The 20,665-nt window shown below is 34.9% G+C and overlaps 1 protein-coding gene across 1 annotated transcript in view; it reads right to left on the bottom strand.

Annotated features, from left to right (window-relative positions):
- Positions 1-20,665, bottom strand: part of CCT4 (chaperonin containing TCP1 subunit 4) — a 100,219-nt gene that overhangs the window by 21,103 nt on the left and 58,451 nt on the right. Inside the window, exon 11 of the mRNA XM_069848372.1 lies at positions 11,692-11,790. Coding sequence (XP_069704473.1) covers positions 11,692-11,790 — 99 coding nt within the window. The remainder of the gene's footprint in view (positions 1-11,691; positions 11,791-20,665) is intronic.

Here is a 20,665-nt window from a genome sequence, read left to right as displayed (position 1 = left end):
CTCTGCTGATATTCCTCTCTACAAACTTTTTAAAAATATACTCAACATACAATCCCGGATGAGTCAACACTTAGGAAGACGTATGCTCCATCCATCTACGATGAGACAATACAGAAGATAAGAGATGAAATTAAAGATAGTTCAATTTGGGTTTCCATTGATGAGACTCCCGACAAAGAAGGTAGACTTGTTGGTAATGTAGTTATCGGTTTGTTAAGTGAACAATATTCTGAACGAATTCTTTTACATTGTGATGTTCTAGAAAAGTGCAATAACAAAACTATAGTTAAACTGTTCAACGAAGCTATGGGTATCCTGTGGCCAAAGGGTATTATGTACGATAATGTGTTATTCTTTATTAGCGATGCTGCCCCTTATATGGTCAAAGCTGGACAAGCATTATCTGTTGTATATCCTAAATTGACTCATTTTACTTGTGTGGCGCATGCATTTCATCGTGTGGCAGAAGTGGTCAGAGACAATTTCCCTAAAGTAGATTTGTTGATTTCATCAGTGAAAAAAGTATTTCTCAAAGCTCCCAGTAGAGTTAACGTGTTGAAAGAAATGTACCCTGAAATTCCATTGCCACCAAAGCCAATTTTAACTAGATGGGGTACATGGCTAGAAGCAGTTGAATATTATGCCGAACATATAGACTCTATTAACAATGTTCTCCTTGCATTGGACTCTGAAGATGCAGTCTCAATTGATACTGCGAAAACAGTTACCTGTGACATAAGTGTGAAGAATGACTTAGCTCACATTCAGCATACATTTTCATGCATCATAAAAACGCTCAAAAGTCTCCAAAATAGGCACCTTTCACTATCTGAAAGTTTTGAAATTATAAATAGTACTGTGGAACAACTGAATCGTGGTAGAGGTAAAGTTGCAGATGCAGTAAGAGCTAAGGTGGACACTGTACTTTCAAAAAACCCTGGATATGAAGAACTACAAAAGGTTGTTGCTGTGATGAGTGGTGAATCAACAGTGAAGATTAACTTGGACTTATCCCCAGCAGACATTGTGAAATTGAATTATGTACCAGTTACTTCTTGTGACGTCGAACGCTCTTTTAGTCAGTATAAATCTATCCTCAGAGACAATAGAAGAAGATTCACTTTTCAGCACTTGAAAGAAATGTTTGTAACCTATTGTTATGGTAACAGACAATAAAAATTGTGTTTTGTTGAAACTACATTGGAAGATAAGGTACGTCCATTATATTTTTTGTTTAGTTTGATTAAAATGTACCAATATTTAACGTACATAGTCATTTTTTTATAATTTTAAGTCCATATTTAATTCCATATTTTGGTAAAAATCCATATTTAATTCCATATTTTGGTAAAAATAACTACATATATATTTACATATTTCATATATTTTTAGTCCATATAAATCCGTTCCCTGGTTATTACTGCCTAGACTTATTTTAACATCCAATTTTAAGATCTACTTTAAAGGACTTAAATTTCATGTTCAGAACAACTAGTCTATATGGAGACATACTGGGCAACTATTCCTATAAAATTAAGGTCCCACAACTGAAACTAACATTGCATATGTAAATCTCTGCTTCACTGGCTGGTCATGATAATATCTTTGAAAAATATTGGAGTGCAAGAGGTCAAATGACTTTGTCAAACGCCTGGCATTAGAAAACAACAACAACAACAACAACAACATTGCATATGTTTCTAAAGACATTCTATAAAATGTTTTCCAATTAATAAAAAAAAATCTACTTTCAGTGTTCCCAATTTCATGTTTAATTCGCGTTTTTTTAAATGCAGCTTACCTCATATTTTGTCATATTCCATATTGTTGGAACAACTTTGAATTTAAACCAGGTGCATTTCTGTTCAAATCCTATCATTTTATTCAAAGCTTTCACTGTAATTTGTTTTTCATCGTTACACTCTTCTGAGGGTACAAGCTCTCAAATTCCTTTTCCAGTTTCTCTTATACCTTACTTACAAATATTGACCTTACTTATGCTATGTGTTTTTTTGTTGCCTTTCTTGAAAAGTTAGTATTTGTGGACAAATTACTTTCTGAAATGATGCTCCTTATGATTCGCAACATATGCAGGCCTAGTTCAATTTTCTTCTACATTTTTCTTTGTATGTATGTATGTATGCATGCATGTACCTATGTATGTATTTATTAACACTACAATTGGGTATACACTCGGTGGCAGTAATATATAAATTACAATAATATTACAATAATTATATTAATAAAATTTACAATAATTACAGCAATAAAAAATAAAATAAACGTAAATTTAATTCTAACTATAAATAAATAAATGCAATAAACCTAGGACTATAAATAAAAACTATGCTATAATAACGTCTATTATAAGCAAAAGTAAACCTAACTTGTAAGTACTTCTATTAAACCCAACTATTATCGACTTAATTAATTACATGACAACTTAAATAATTACACTGTGCCTACAATTAAACTTTCAGTCTAATATTCTCAACCTTTCCTTAAATGTATTAATTTTGAGAGGACCACCCTGAAAGATAAGCTGTTCCAGTCTACTATTGTGCAGTTAACAAAGGAAAATTTTGCCACGTCTGATCTTTATTTTCTGCATTTAAACTTCCTAATATGATCAGCCCTGCCTAAGTATGATGGTATCACCAATCTAGCATTGATGTCGGTCCATACTTTGTGTAGAAAATAGGAAAGACTGGAGAATGCTGGGTTTGCAGTGAAATACTTGTCCTTGGGCAGAACACAATGAATGAATGAATTTTTCTTTAAATAAAAACATGAAAACCTAAGCAACCTTTTCTAAGATGGAAACATTTTAAGAAAAGTTGTCATGTTTCACCATAAATGGGTTTAATTGTATAAATAATTTTACCAATATTCCTGATACGTTATTGAAATATGCAGCCAGAAAATAGTATGTTTACAGGTATTACTCATTATGACTTCTTTCTTTATAAATTAAATATCTGGTAACAATTTTGGCGAAAACGTAATACGGCGAATGCCAGTAGAAGAAGTTATGCCCACCCACATGAAATGTGCATTCGACACAACACTAGCCTATCACGTAGTGTGTGGTGTGAGCTAGTAGGGGAAAAGTGGAAAGGGGTCGTGGGCGGAGCTTAGCGTTCGCCATATTACGTTTTTACCTTTTGTTTCTTCTGTCACCATTTCTATGGTGCGTGGTAAAAAGGGCATAAGTCATAACTCAATACCACCAATTTCGGATTTACACCCTTTTTACCGCGCAACATAGATTTATCCTCTTCTGTTTTTGTTCCTGATATGATCAGGAACTGCCTCATATCTCTTACGAGTTCCAATTTGTGTAGGTCTGCCTCACATTTTTCATGCATTTTGCTCTGCTACTGGTTTTTCAAACCAATTGCTTCAATCTATATATGCTATTACTGTCTTGTAAAATCATTTTATTGTATCTATTTCATCACCATCATTTACCAAACATGAATTTAGGCCATAAGTGGACCTGTTTTGGTCTCAGTTACACAGGGTCTAAGAGTAGTTTTTGTGGACGGCCAGGTCATTTCTTGTGGATGGTAATGTAATACGGCATTAGGTATCCTAGTTGGTGGCATTCAATCGTGACACATGTTTCCCTATAATTTAGAAGTTTTTCTTCTAATGGCTGCACGTGGAATTCCTTTAAAATGTCCTCGTTTCTGTGATGGTCGAGCAGAGTATATTCAGCTGTTCAGTGTATATATCTCATTTCAGCAGCTCTTAATCTTCTGATGTCTTTCTTCTTCAGAACCCAAATTTCACTTCCATATAGAAGAGTCAGGAGGGCTAGTGTTTTATACAATTTTAAACTGGAATGTTGTTGTACCTACTAGATGTGGTTTTAGTGTATAATTTAGGAGTCTTAATATTTAAAAAAAAATTATGATTTTCTTGTTTATGTCAGTCCCACCTTCATAAGAGATATTGCATCCTAGATAGCAGAGGTTATTAACTTGTTCTAAAATATTATTTTCTATTACTATTTTGCTACATATTGGATCTGTGCCTCCGAATGCCATAACTTTAGTTTTACTTAGAGAATTTTTCAAACCATACTAATTTATAATATTATTTAATGTAAATAAACCTTTCTGTAAATTATTCTCACAAATAGTAATCACTATCTAGTCGTCAGCAAATAACATGGTGTTAATTTTTATACTGTTTGAAATTAATTCCTAGCTTGTATTCTTTATGCCAATGCCATCATCTATATATTAAAGTGTTGGTAACAAGAGACATCCTTGTCTTATTCCTTGGTTTATAGTTCTGTGTTCTGAAATAGCACTGTTGAATTTAATTTGTATGGTATTATTGTCATAAATATTACCTCATGTTCTGAAATAGAATGTTTGATATATTCCTGTTATGTAGAATTTAAAAAAAGTTTGGGGTCTCTTTACCATATTGAATGCTTTAGTGAAATCTACAAATGCTAAATGTGTTTCTAAGTTCATTCCTTTCGTTTTTCAAGCAGCAGTTTGACAGAGAATGCTGAATATCTATACAAGATCTACCTTGCCAAAACCTGTTCTGATATTCCAGAAGAAAATTTTCACTTTCAAGTTTTAATCTCTTATTTAAATTCTGGCAGGTATTTAATAGACTAATGCCGCTGGAGTATCTATTTTAGTTTATTATATTTATATTTTATATTGTTTGTAGTACATAGTTCTGGATGATTGGGAAAGAAGGCCTCTCTCCTTAAATCTACTAGAGGAATGAATGAATAATTCTGTGAATTTTACCTACAGAACAATATATAGATCGAAGTGTAATATCATCTTTGTAAGAATTTCTGTCTTCTTGATTTTTCACTGAGATTATCGACAATACAAGTGAACTCAGATTCTACACATTCTTCAGGGGGACTGAATAACTGATGTTAAGTGAAAAATCAATGCGAAAAAAAATGAAGAGACTGAAAAAAAAGTGTGTAAATGACAAGAAATGCCTAATTACAGAGTAAACACAGGATTTGGCTATATTTGGGAACCAATCTGACTATGCAATTACTGCAACTCTCTTTTTATTTTCCTCAATTTTGCTGGCCCAAAACATTTCATTACCATCATGGAATTTTGTTTTTCTCCAATTAGTTTTAGTTTACTTTTCGAACTTGTACCAAATACTGTTAAGTCCCTTTTAAATTGTTTGTAATTTATTTTTCCTTTATTATTTTACGAATTATTAAATCTTCCTATTCTCAGACATCTACTCTAATTTTTTTTAAGCAATATCAATTATATGTATTACTATGTAGCTTGCTAGGCTGATACAGCTTCGGCTTACTTCATTTAGCCATCACTTTCAGATTCTTGTTGAGCCTCTCTACAGTAGGGTGGATCGAAAATGGGCTAATTTTTTTTTAAATTCAAAGTTGGATAAGGGAAAAAAGTTTTATTATGTCCCAATACTTAAGCACAAAAAATTTCAATTTTCTAAAAATATTTTTAGCCGAAATGCAGTGATCTTGAATTTTTAGAATTTTGTAAAATTATTGCAATTTTTTAGTAAATAATTACAGTAAACACACAAATACTGCTCACTTATTTTTTCCGGAATTTAGTGAAGAAGAACTGGGGTGCACGCATTATTTGAAATATGGTTGGTACTGCTTAGCCTCAACACTGGATCCTCTATGGGAAGATGGCAATGGCAACAATGATTCTTCCGCTAGTGATGATGATGAATAGAGGTAAGAAGCATGTAATTATTGACTTTAATATTTTATTGCACATCTTAACATTAAATTGGTAAAAATTGTAATTTTTTTTTTTTTTTTTTTTTTTTGTAGATAGAGTCCTGGATGCTTCTACATCATGTGAAGATTATGACATGTTTCTTAAAACAAATGTTATTTTATTTAGTTTTGGAGTAGAATTGAATCGCTTATTTCGAGAAACCAGTCAAACGCCAAAACAAGAAAAAATGAGCTAAAGGCTATGCCTATGAAGATATACGTACTTTTTAGTGTTGAAAACATCAAATGCCATCCTCCTGTAATGGTCAGGCATTATGTTGAATTTCGTGTTTAGGACAGAAACCAGTCAAGCGACAGCTCTTGGCTGGTTTCTGCAGTAAACTGTGGGTACATTTTGTGTTCATAGTTTTGTGACCAAATGATTGAAAAAGTGTTTTGTGGTTAATGTAGTGGTTTTTTAATAATAATAATAGACCTAGACCGTAGTGAAATGTCTCAAAGTTCAGAAGATGAACCAGTACCTAAAAGGTAACAAGGAGCGGTAAACAAAAACGCTTATAAACATAATAGTATTCACAATGCAAGGATAAAAGGAGAAGGCTATGTTTCTTATTCTGGCAGGGAAGTACCTCAGAAAACCAAGCCCGACATTCTCACTTGTAAGTGCAATGCGAAATGTAATTTAAACATTGATGAGGAAGTGATAAATGAAACATGAAGGTATTTGCATTCTCTTGAAAATAAAAACTCTCAAAATAACTATATTCAGACTTTGGTTGAGGTTACTGAAGTTAAGCATATATGTGAAAAAAACAAGCTCCAGAGCCATAGTTGGCAATGAAAATGTTCATGAAGGCACTTTTAAAGGATCTCATTCTTACAATTATAATTTAAGGACTGAAACAAGTTTGCAAGAATGTGTTTATGAAAATTCATGGTATTTCAACAGATTAGGAAGAATTTGTCAGTTATTGCTTGAAAATACTACCCCTAATGACATTACACATTTTCTTTTAGAAATATGAGTTTTATAACACAATCCTAAACAATTCGAGAATTATGCCTTAAAAATACGTTTGCACCACTTTTTTATTGCAGAGACCAGTTAAGTGGAAAACTTTTTCGTGTTTTTTACAGCTAAGTTAAAATGCACAAAATAATTTTCCTTAGAAAAAAGTATTGAAATCTGTACTACTTCCAGCAAAAAATATTAAAACCACTACCAAACCATTTAGTCTGATGCTAGACAGTTTTTTTTATTTTCCCACAATTGTGTAACTTGGCACTTGACTGGTTTCTGAAATAAGCGATTCAATTAATTTCTTGTAAATAAAACACAAATTTTTTTTTTCCCCTTCTAACATTAGGGTGTGCGGATTACTCTATGGCATGGAATATTTGTGTATATAGTGACACCTCTCCTTACAGACACCTCCAAGATACGGACAGATTTTTATGTCCCAACTGAAATAATGAAAAATTTATCTCTCGTTTACAGACACTCTCAGACACGGACATGGACAGCTGTTTCACAGCCCTAAAGCTTTCTTTACCTCCTGACTGCGGACAGAACTTGGTTTTCAAGACCTAATGTGTTACAAAAATGGAAAATTTAGTTTTGAGAACTGTACAGAAATTCCTTAACATGAAACATAACATAAGGGCCTCGTAGGCTACCACTAGCCCAGCCGGCTACCCCTTGCTAGCTGGAAACGGGTGGATAAACAGACATAAAATTTAACCTGTCTGATGGGTCCAAGGTTTCCGCGATCGTGAAATTGTATTCAACACATGATCGGGTTAGTAGGGTTATTCTCTTCACTTCAATCAGTTGTTCTGTTTCCAGAGACATGGCACCTGAACGTAAAGGTTAAGTTGAAAACTGTAAATTACAGTGCTGCATAACTGTACAGTAGACCTAGAATAAAATTGCATGGCACAGTACTATATTTTCCTTTTTCGGTTTTATCTACTGTAGTTCAAAGTTGCAAAGAATTTACTGCAGTACAGTAGACTGTATTTAGAATTAAACTACAGTAATACATTTCATTTAAAGCGTGAAGGGATACATAATGCATATTATAAATTTACTGTTAGATTGGGGATCCTCCCTCCCAATAAAGGACACCTCCCAGATGCGGGCAGATTGTTACATCCCTTCAATGTCCGTAAATGAGATGTTTCACTGTATATGGTATTTGACAGCCTTCTGCTTGACTATCTACGTATAGACTGTAACCTGAAGTTGTTATGGCTCATTTAAAAGTGCAAGAATAGATCGTGATCATTACTATTATCCTTTGATACAGACCCAGGAACAAAATTGGGACCATTTGAATTTTTCAAGTTCCAGTTATAACATACTGTGCATGCTCAGTGTGCAAATTTTGTTTCCAGGTCTGTACCTAATTTGAAATTAATGTTAATATTTTTGTATTATTAATAAAAATCAGTTGTTAAATATATTCATTTTATTCATTAACTTACAAATCTTGTACTTTGGCATTATTTTTTACTCTTTCCAATCAAAATTTAGATATGGGGATCGAGGGGGGGGGGGGAGGGGGGAGAAATCTCCGAAAATTTTGAAAAATAATTCTAGTTTGAAATGGTTAAAAATTGAAGTATGGCTTCCGTGTTTAGACTACATCAACTCAGAAATCTCCTCATGGAGGTGGCTAGCAATGACATACACTAGAACCCCGATTATCCATCACCCTATTAACCAATCAGTGGATTATCCGACTGTCTTTCTGTCCTTTTTTATGCAGAACAAATATGAAGCTCTATACATTGTTAGTACATATTTCTTCTAAAAATGGATATTAGAAGCCTTTATGTATAAAAATGCTTCTGAGAGCTTCTGGCAATAGCAACAGTTACTTGTGGGAAGGGGTGTTTTTCTCAACTTGTAAAATAGTCACTATCTGCTTTCAAAGAAATGACACCAAGAACCTTTACACAGTTGCAAACCCATGCACCATCCTACAGTGTTGGAGTGGCCATATTGTTTAACTTCTATGCAAAATGTCTTTCACAAATGTCGAAAGAAAATGTGTGCTGTTTAGTAGCGGGGGGGGGGGGGGAGAGGAATGCAAGTAATTGACAGGTTTAAAAAAAAAAAAAAAAAAAAAAAAAAAAAAAAAAAAAAAAAAGGATAAAGTGTATATAGTACTAGAATGCTATGTACTACACGAGACATGTTAAACACAAGACCACGGAGAAAATTATGAAACTCTAGATCTATGTATTAGACCTACACCTATGCACTTAATTTATGAAAATCTTTCATGGTACGGATTATCTGAGTTTTTCGATTAACCGTTCAGTCCTCCCCCTTCATTACCGTGGATAATAGAGGTTCTATTGTACATCCCTCTCTTGCTCCCACTCACTCACTAACAAATAATATTTTTAATTACGCAGAAATACAATAGGCATATACACCATTGCAAAGGCCTCCCAAAAAAGATTCAAGTTCTTGAATCACCTCCTACATTTGTATTGTATTGTATTGTAGTGACTGATTAGATCCTATATTTGTATTAGCTACCAAATCTGAAAGGTCTATATTGTTTTCTTTTACTTCGCTGGAGAAGACACCAGCAATATTATTGGCTGTTGCTGACCCAATTAAAAATGCATGACCGAGATGTTACATTTGCTGCCCACTTCTATTCTAGGATAATATCTACTCTTCCATTTTCATATCCCTCTGACTTCCAAACATCATAAGCATTAGGTCTTTTTTTCCATCGAACTATATGGAATGGGGCTTTACTACATTTGCCATTTCTTTACTTCTTAAAACTTTCGATTCTAGCAATCTCTCTTTGTATTTGTTTACCTGTCAATTATTATGTTAGACATTTTATTTTGGCTCACTTTCTAGAACTTCAGTAGCAATAGCTGTAACTTTTCTTGATGTGATGTCAGCTCTGTCCTTCACTTTGCTAATGCTGGGAGAGATTTTCTCATTTGCAAGGTACATCTTCTCTTCAGTTGTATTTTGACGGTTCTAAGGATACTTCCAAAGCAAATTGGGATCTTTTTTCCACTGAAGAGTCTAACGAGTCGGTAGACATGGTGATGGTACTGGCAGAGGGGTGGTCGAAAGATTAGCCAGATATTGCTTCTTGCTTTTTGCTCATCTCAGTGATACAATTTATTTATTGTTGTAACAACGATTTTGGCAATCACCATTTTTCTATATATTCTTTTATGTGTTAAAAAATTTCTTTCCATTTGAGAAACTTCGTTGTTCTTGTCACAATGGCACATAGTGAAATCTGGACACTTACAAGTCGCAATATTAAACAATTTCCCATCATTCACTTTAAATTATAGAATCTTATTTGCCCTTCCACTTCCCCTATTACAATCAAATTCTAAAACATCTCTTACTTTTCTGTACAGACCAAGAAACAAAATTCAGATGGCCCAAATTTTGTTTCTGGGTCTGTACCAACTGTTGATGATCACAGATATTCGATGGATAGAAACTACGGGAATTGAAGCATTTTTCTAATTATCTTCTCATTTTTTCCTATCTCACTTGAAATCACATTCTCGGCTGGTTCTTTGTTTCCACTCCCCTTCAACTGTTGAGATCTTCTTTTGGAGTTCCTAAAATCTTGTCTGTTCTCGTAACACATTTCTCCCTAGTTGATTTAGCCACCATTTCTTCTGTTTTATAATGCAAAGACACAACAGCAGTAGAGCAAAACAAACTACTACACTGCGAGGCATTATCAAGACTGTACTGTTTGCCAGGCAAATTTCAGTACTGAGTCACCCTCTCAAAACCGGCCCCCCATCCCACAACTCTTACAATAGCACCATTTTCTGAACCCCTGTAAGCTATTAGAAGGTACAGTCAACAATAAATATTGACACTTAATATTTTAGGAGAAAAATTCGCTCCGGCGCCGGGGATCGAACCCGGGTCCTTGGTTCTACGTACCAAGCGCTCTGATCACTGAGCTACACCAAATTCAATCCACAGCACCAGATCGAATCTTCCTCCTTCGATGTTTCCCTTTGTGGCCTGGCTCCAAGTTAGGCATATATATGTTGACGTGTATCCAATGTCAACTGCCATTATACTAGGAGCGCACTCAGCTGAGTGACATGTTGGCCGGGAATCCGTAGGAGGAAGGTTCGATCCGGTGCTGTGGACTGAATTCGGCGTAGCTCAGTGGTCAGAATGCTTGGTATGTAGAACCAAGGACCCGGGTTCGATCCCTGGCACCGGAGCGAATTTTTCTCCTAAAATATTAAGTGTCAATATTACAGATAAATTCTGTAGGACAAATTAGTATATCTATAATAAATATTGAGTCAAAATTACGTCGAATAGAACCTAAAATTTCATTATTTTTATTTATATTATTCAAAATTATTTTTATTTATATTATTCAAACTTTATGTCTATTGTGCTTCAGTGACAATTTATTCTATGCGAAAAAGTTTTCGTGTGCTTCAATACAATGACATTTTGCAACTTTCTATCCCTATTCATAATAAATATTCGAAAAAAAATTTTCGATCCACCCACCCTACTAGTCGGCCTGGGTAGCGTAATTGGTATAGCACTGGCCTTCTGTGCTCAAGGTTGTGGGTTTGATACCAACCCAGGTCGATGGCATTTAAGTGTGTTTAAATGCGACAGGCTCATGTCAGTAGATTTACTGTCATGTAAAAGAACTCCTGTGGGACACTGGCAATACTGATATAACCTCTGCAGTTGTGAGCGTCATTAAATAAACCATAATTTAAATTTTCCATCCAACTCTACAGTTATCACCTACTTGATAATACCACACCTAGTGACAGTGACGTGGATTGAACACACTAAACCAGCAAATAAAGTGTAAAACATCCACACTTTTTTCACTAAGTGTTGTAAATAAAATCTATCAAAGAGACTGTCGAAGTAACAATATTGAACTGACCTGAAGCAATAAGCATCAACTCCAGTAATGGTCTGCGCATACTGTGCAAGCTTCAGACCCAGTTCTGTTTCTGGAGCACCACCTCCAGCAATAAGGGCCCTGGAACAAAATACATCATACCTGTAGTGTCCTGATATTTTTTGGAATGAAGGTAAATTACGTTTAAATTATACAGGAAACTGTAAGTGTTTTTCCTGTAATTCATTCATTCATCATTCCACAAGATCAGCAAGTTCCATTGAATGCTCCACATATACAATTTATTAAGGAAAACACTGGCTCAGAAAAGAATGTCAAATCATTTACACTCAGATGTGTTGTACAACATTCATACGGACATCACTGCCACAAACAAAAACTTATTAGGCCCTATTGCAAAAACAATAGCAAAAAACTCATCATGTTATTAGCACTTCCTCCCAAAAGAAGTTTCCAAAACTCGAATCCTAGTATCTCCTACAACTGGCAGTTTAGTCATAACACAATTTTAAGTTCCATCTGCAGCAATCAGAAGAGGATTAGCTTATTAAAAGATTAAAAAAAAAATATATATATTTTTATTTTTTCAGTTAATATTTATTATTTTTAAATAATCATAACTTAATTTACAATGCTAAAAGAATAGGGTGTATAAATAGTATATGTACCAGTATTCTTTTTAGAGAATCCGTAATGTTATTTTCATATTTCTTAAGTTTCCATGCTATCAAACTCAAGTTTTCGTGAGTTATAAATTCAATGCAGTGAAATGCATTACAATATAGAGTAGGCTAGAAAGACATCAACGAGAAATCAAGTATCATTGAAATCTTACACTGTACCGACATTTCAATGCAACAAAGTACATAATATAACACAGAAAATGAACTTTTATATAATTTTGCTACAGAATAAATACTACTTTTAAAATTCCTAATATACATGATTTCATTAAACACAGAATAAATATGGGAAATGCCTGTTATTATTCGGTTGAGAAGCTTTTGTCATCTAGTCTGCTGTCAAAAAATCTGAAAGTTAGAATTTATAAAACAGTTATATTACCGGTTGTTCTGTATGGCTGTGAAACTTGGACTCTCACTTTGAGAAACAGAGATTAAGGGTGTTTGAGAATAAGGTTCTTAGGAAAATATTTGGGGCTAAGAGGGATGAAGTTACAGGAGAATGGAGAAAGTTAAACAACGCAGAGCTGCATGCATTGTATACTTCACCTAACATAGTTAGGAACATAAAATCCAGACGTTTGAGATGGGCAGGGCATGTAGCACGTATGGGCGAATCCAGAAATGCATATAGTGTGTTAGTTGGGAGGCTGGAGGGAAAAAGACCTTTGGGGAGGCCGAGACGTAGATGGGAAGATAATATTAAAATGGATTTTAGGGAGGTGGGATATGATGGTAGAGACTGGATTAATCTTGCACAGGATAGGGACCAATGGTGGGCTTATGTGAGGGCGGCAATGAACCTCCGGGTTCCTTAAAAGCCAGTAAGTAAGTAATATACATGATTTCAATGTCACTGAAGCCATTTTGCAAAGCTATATAAAGTGAAAATTCCACCATTCCATTTGTATAATTTCACCGGATACACTGTTCAATTTGTATAGTCCAAGTAAAAGATTTACATGAACAATATTAAATTATGTCACATCAATTGTTCAGATTTTTTATTCTGAAGAGTGATCTTGAGAGAGAAAAAGTTTTCAAGAAAAGAAAATGCAGAAGTCTGACGAGGTTTTTGCACTGTACAGTATACTTCTCATCTGGCCAAACCTAGAAAGGTTTGACAGGATTTGATAAACTACACTTGTGGAAAAAAGAGAGATGCAATAGAGGAGGCAAGACCTGTCCTGTGATCGTATCATGTCATGGCTATATCACCAGTGGGTATGGAGGAAGGAGATGGGTTTTAGCCTGAGATTAAATTCCGTGTTGATAGATTCATAAGATATTTACTATCATGAAGCAAAATCACTTTCTGATAGCTCATTCTTTCCTCTTATGTGTCCACATGCCAGGTCTCGCGCCTCCCCATCAATACTTTATAATCATGGTTTGCAATGTGGAGTGTAGTATGACATTCACCTGTTATTAACAATATAAATTCTACCAGTACAATTCAAATATGTATAGTTGGCACAAGAATGATTGGGCACATGGTAGTTTATAGTATCTCAAGTACATGTGCACTTGCACAAAGACTTGACACAATGTTCACAACCTGCTTAATTAAAATAATTATTAGTTACTTAAATCCTCCCATTCCTAAGTTTGCTACATCATTCTTAAAAATAAAAGTGATTAAACTGCATTAATTCAGTATTCTGTTCATTTTCATCAATTAAAATGAGAACATTAAACATACCAAATCACATATATATTTAACATTCTAAGATTGGTTGACATATACTGTACATACAGCTGCTACAGTCTCACATTTGACTGGTGACTTGGTGGCTCCATATTAGAGATAGATTTATGATTTTTGAGATACTTAGCTTTCAAATGCTGGTATGAGAATACATTTTTAACGATTGATATACACTTCCCAGCTTTCCCTATACTTGCAGATATCTTTATCGTTAAATTTGTTCACAGATTTTATTTTTTCATATCCACTCTTAATCATCTCGTTTCTAGGTTTCTTGGGAACCCGGAGGTTCATAGCCGCCTCACATAAGAACAGCACTGGTCCCTATCCTGAGCAAGATTAATCCAGTCTCTATCATTAAATTCCACCTCCCTAGAATCCACTTTAATATTATCTTCCTATCTATGTCTTGGTCTCTCCAAAGGTCTTTTTTCCTCAGGTCTCTCGACTAACACACTATATGCATTTCTGGATTCACCTATAAGTGCTACATGCACTGCCTATCTCAAATGTCTGGATTTAATGTTCATAATTATGTTAGGCAAAGAATACAATGCGTGCAGTTCTGCGTTGTCTTTCTCCATTCTCCTGTAACTACATCCCTTTCACAACTATACAGAACAACCAGTAATATAACTGTTTGCAACCAACTAGGGACAGTGGCTTGAAAGTTACATTGCTGCCAGAAAAGTCACTGACAAGTGCTCAAAGACTTTACTGCCTCACATATGCAACAGAGATGTTGAATTTCACGTGAGAGGATGTAATCTTCTCTGACAAAGTCACATTCTCGACTGCAAATGAGCTGATTTGAGCATACTGTGCACCCAATAGCAGATTTGAATCTACATACAGAAATGACTGTTATTATTCACTGTTGGAATAAGATCACTTCCCACAATGCTAGGATGCTGCTGAGATTCCCCACAAGTTCTCAACGCCACGCTAGAGCTTCTGATCTGCATCTAATTCCAGCTCTATATATGAATGTTATCGTGTAGGACAGCATATTCGTTTCCAGCAGGTTCTTACTTTACTATCAGTTTAACAGGTCCACTTAGGAGCAAAAGATCGAGACAATACATTGGCTCCCGAATTTGTCTGACCTAAATCTCACTCAAAATGCTTGGGACATAATGAAGACTGTGGAAACGCCAACTTGTCAACAAGGAGGCATCTAGTCCATGATTCTGGACATTAAGAAAAACTCACACTCAGAGGATTATTTCGACACTTATCACGTATATGTCTGATCAATTCCGAGAAAACCTTTGAATAGGGACAGAATATTTTGCAATATTTTCTGACATTTTGTGCATCCGCACATGAACCCGGCTTCTATTAAACAGCTTCCTGATAAATGAATCGGTACAATCCATACAGTGAAAGCTGTGGTTGTGCATGTCAGTATGATAAACAAGGTTCCTTCCTCAGCTGCAAGTAGATATTTCATCTTATCTGTGACAACTGGCATGAAACAGGACATCATAGATTTGGATGATGATGGCAAACATGCATTTCTTTTTTTCATTTTGTTGATGTGATCATTAATGATTAATGTCATATCTCCTGCCATGCAATATTCAAAACACAGTCAGATGAAGTACACACTACTTTATAAGGACATTTTTTTTCATTGAATGTACACTTTTTCTTCGTCATTTCAATTCAATACTCAACAGTATGTCCACAATTCCATAAATATTAAACCTTTGTTACAATATAACTTTCGTTGTAGCTTTGAATCTGAACACGACTAACTGGATACTAGTGGGCTATCCAAAGTAGACAGGGTAGTACAGGGCTTATGACTTGTACTTCAATGTTCATGCATCCACGCACACGTAACTTAGTTTTTTTTTTTTTATTTTTATATTAAGTCCTATTTGATTCTTTCAGTCATAATTATATAAGCACTAGTGGCTTGTGCAGCAAATGCTGCTGCAAATTAAGTTCGTTAGACGTTCAAATAAAAAATTTTTCAGATTTATTTTCAATGAAGAATACTTGTCTTTTTGGTAGTTATTTGCTTCCATAATAATGAAACATACTCCCTCTGAATGGATTTTTTAGGCCAAATACTTTTTCTTGAACCTATCCAACTTCAGTTTTTGAGTTTCAATGCGAAAACGCAAGTATCAATGTCAGGACGATAGCAGTAGCTATTTCAGGTCATTGTAGATTGTAGGCAAAAGTTAAAAAAGTCAGGTTTGCTAAGCTTTCGAACAATAGCATTTTCGTATAGTTGCTGCATGTAGAACTTGAAATGTAGAGCGTAAAATCATTTTATCCTACTAAGAGATCTTGCTGAAATGATCTGGAGAATACAAAATTTTCTAGGCCTCTTATTTTATCAGTAAGTAATACCTTTTTAATTTTCTAGGCCTCTTATTTTATCAGTAAGTAATACCTTTTTATCTTTCCTTAGGAACTGTAATTTTTGCGCTCTCTCGAGCCAATACTGAAGACAATGACACATATCAATATCTACACTACACCGCCATTAAGTATATGAAAAACCCAACCCCACTGGGTTAATAAGTATAAAAATATTTGATTTTTAATAACAATATTATTGTCTTACTTAAGTTTTGTAGTTATATATAGCAGCCACTCAGTAAATTATAGAAATGAAGATCTAAATTAAGATATTCTCTACATTTACTTACATAACCTCAAAATGTTTCACTTTCATGTCATCAATATAGCATCATTATTATGTACAATTAATGAAAAATAGACGCATCATGATATTAACTATAATAATATTTAATTTCTAATGGTAATAATGTCATCAAACCACCTCAGGTTTCGTAGATTTGAATATACAATACACAGCTGTACTCAGAAAATTATACACTGTAGAATCAGTTTTTAATAACAAATTGAATTGAGTTCTAAATATGTCGGCAATCGTGTAATAGCCTATTGTTTATTGTAGTGTGTGTTTTGTTCTGAAATTCAATCAAGTCGGCCGTGATTCAATAAAATTAGTTCTCAAAACTGATAACAGATGGATTTTGGAAAATAGGAGAATTATGTAGGAAAATTGACATTTTACTGAAAACTACTATTTTTCCGAAAAACTTTGGATGGCCAGGCATGAAAGTGAGGGGTCACTCATTAAAATCCGTTCAGCTGTTTTCCCGTAATTTCCATTACCAGTTCAAATTTTTTTTATATATATATATATATATGCAGTAACAGAATCATACTGCCCATCATTTTGCGAGAAAATGAAACCGCTCTCAAAACATTTTCACCAGTGCAAGGAAACCAAGATATGCAAGGAAACAGAGACATTTTTGTGTCACGGAAAAAACTTATCAGGACACTAGAACTTCTGGTCACCCTGCTCATAACCAAAATGGAGATACTGTATTTACAATTTATTTTTCTGTTTTCTATGATTGTGAATGAAGAATGAAAGAAAAAAAAAGTTTTAGTAAAAGTTGTTTCGTTTTAAAAGTCCTATCCAAAGATACCTTACACAATCTACATTCTGTTTGAAAAGTTGACTCTAGTTACCTCTACTTCCAGTTCGTTAAAAAAAATGGAAGTATCACCAAACGACTCTTTATATACTGATTTTAGTAATTATATTTCTTTTTGCAAAAACCTAGAATCATGTAGTTTTCGAGAAAATGGAGTGATAAGGATACTTTGAAGCTCCCTGCATACAGTGGTGATATTTGGCCGGTTGTTAAATTAATTCTAGGTAATATCTGCAATTACCATGGACATATGAGGCGTTCAGAGCTAAAGTGGATCGTCACAAATTTTCATAAATTCAGTTTAATTAATTTTCTGATTATCTGAAGTTGGATCTTTTCCGAGCAGTAATGGATCAAGTCTTAATTCCAAGCATTCGCTGGTAGGTGGCACCAGTCACTTTTGACTCAGATTATTTGTTTACGATGTCCTGAGCCATAGTGGATCAAGTCACCAAAGTGTTGCGTAAATTAACATCACAATTGTTTATATTTTATAAATCTAGAATTTGAGAATGGTGAAATAAAATTATTGCTAGTCAAATTAGACAATCCACTAGAGCAAGTTAACTTTAAGTTCTATTATCTCAAAAGTACATCTCATGGACTTGATCCACTTTAGCTTTGAACGCCTCATATACCGTATATATTTAACATAAGTACTGTCTTCGCACTACGAGTTGGCGCGGGGAGCAGATAGGCGGGACGGGGGAACTTTATGCTATGCTCTGACCTGAAAACTTCGGTCCACTTACTTGGCTACAAGGGAACGAAGTCAGACATAAAAGATTCCGCATCTTCGGTATTGTTCTATGACTATCATAACATTTTTCGAAATTGTTACAGAATCATCTGTCCATGATAATAGTCTGTTTATGTTCCAGCCTTGTATATTAACTCGAATCTCTCAACAAAGCCATTAGCCCCACCGCCCCCACCCTGATGGACAATAATAAGTCTTCTGGTCACATTCATGGTAATCAAAACTCCTGTAACATTTTTATCCTGCCAGCACTTGGGAAAAGTTAAATTGGTAGGCCTATCTATTCGCATCTCGTCCAGGTACAAAATCGGGTTTTCCACTTCAATAAGGTTTCTTATTTGCTGTAGATATCTTCAAATATTCTAATTTACAGTGTCTTCCTCTTCAATTATTTTTTTTCTCGATGCACACTTTTTCCACCTGAAATCTTTTTCCTTCAGTATTCGTATTAATGTTGTCTTTCATTTCAAATCAATTCTCTCTTGTAGCAGGGGTAAAAGCTTGTTACTACTTTTTCTTTTTAGTTGGTTATTTAACGACACTGTAATAACTATGTACTAGCTTCTTCAGTGTCGATTGAATTGATGATGGCGAGATGGTAGCAGATCAGCAGGCAAACACGCTATCTCCTGAGCTACGCCGGTGGCCTTCATTCTTTTTTCAAGTAAAATTCTCAATATGTCAACCTCTGGTCAAAGTCATCTACATTTGCGTTTCGGTAGTCTGGACGTTTCCGTTTTTTTTTCTCCCTCAGGTGTCGACAACGCACTTTCTTCTGTGCAGTCTTTCATTTCATTCCTTACACGCTGTATTGTTCTTGTGGACAGATTAGAGTACTTTTCTGCCTTTGGTGTAGGTTTCGTAAGAGGAATGCAAAGGCACCGTTGTTCTTTTTCTTCATCACACAATTAATTTACACTTGCAATAATATTCCTTGCTTCGCTATAGATTGTCAATCCTTGTTTCCTCTTTGTCGACATATTTACAATAAACAAAAAACTGCTATAAACCTAAACTAACAGTATGCAATAACATAAATTCTATTAACTATATTATTATCAACACTATTAACACTAAAAGCAAACGATAACTAAAGCAGTACAAAGACTTGCGGTATACTGAAAACAATCGTCCTGTTGAAACTAATAAAACACTACAATAAAAACCCCACTATTATTTCACAAAGTCGCAAAGACTCTTAAGACATGTGTAGTAGATGTTTGTGAAACAGGAATACTGCAGTGAACAGCGCGGTGCGCATGCGCGACTGTTTCCCCTCCGCCCGTCTAAGTACTTCAGGCGACTTCTCCTGGCGTGACAACAGTACACAAGAGAGAACTGATTATTAAACTTTTTAAATATCACCACTGCCTGCATATATAGATTGTCCTCGCTAAACAATATCCACAGGAAAGTTTTATAACTCAACAACCAGCAAATTTATCCAAGTGCTGTTTGCTGCAAAAGACAGAGGAATTTGCTAAGTTTTTATGGTGATCAATAAATCACGAAGAATGGATTTATGGTACTGCCACCACAAAAACTTAGTGAGAAAAAATATTTTGGCTTAATGTTTTTTCTTCAGGTAGACACACTTAGCAGCTGCCTGCAGCTACTGAGAATGTGTTCTAAGCACAGCATTGGGACTTTGTTATTTGTGCTATGGAGAGACCAATCATTTTTGTGCTGACTGTACAACATAATTATTGTGACAGAGACTAACACAGCATATCTCCGCATCTGTGGCTCAAGCGGTAGTATACTGGTCTTTCATTCAGGAGGCTTGGGTTCAATTCCAGGCCAGGATGGAATTTGTGCTGGACAAGGAAATGTTGCAGTGTTTTTCTCAAGAGTACTATTTCCCTCTATTATTCCACCAGCACTCTTCACCTCCCCTCATTTCATCTATCATCTGCAATAGTTAAATATAGGGCAGGATGTAGCATGAGTTTCTTGTATTCATATACGAAGGGTTTGGGGCTCCTGGCCCTGGGGCTTATCGGGTTCTCATCAGGAGATGGAACCTAACTCTTACAAGACTGAGATAGGAAGGCATGTAAAGTGAAATTTCAATATGATTACCAATATAACAATAATAAATACCCTTTACTTACTTAATTACTGGGTTTTAAGGAACCCGGAGGTTCATTGCCGTCCTCACATAAGCCCGCCATTGGTCCCTATCCTGAGCAAGATTAATCCATTCTCTACCATATCCCACCTCCCTCAGATCCATTTTAATATTATCTTCCCATCTACGTCTCGACCTCCCTAAAGGTCTTTTTCCCTCTGGCCTCCCAACTAATACTCTATATGCATTTCTGGATTCGCCCATACGTGCTACATGCCC

This window comes from Periplaneta americana, chromosome 15, assembly GCF_040183065.1.
Source record: "Periplaneta americana isolate PAMFEO1 chromosome 15, P.americana_PAMFEO1_priV1, whole genome shotgun sequence".
Taxonomy (NCBI): domain Eukaryota; kingdom Metazoa; phylum Arthropoda; class Insecta; order Blattodea; family Blattidae; genus Periplaneta; species Periplaneta americana.
This window is presented reverse-complemented; position numbering and strand designations above follow the sequence as displayed.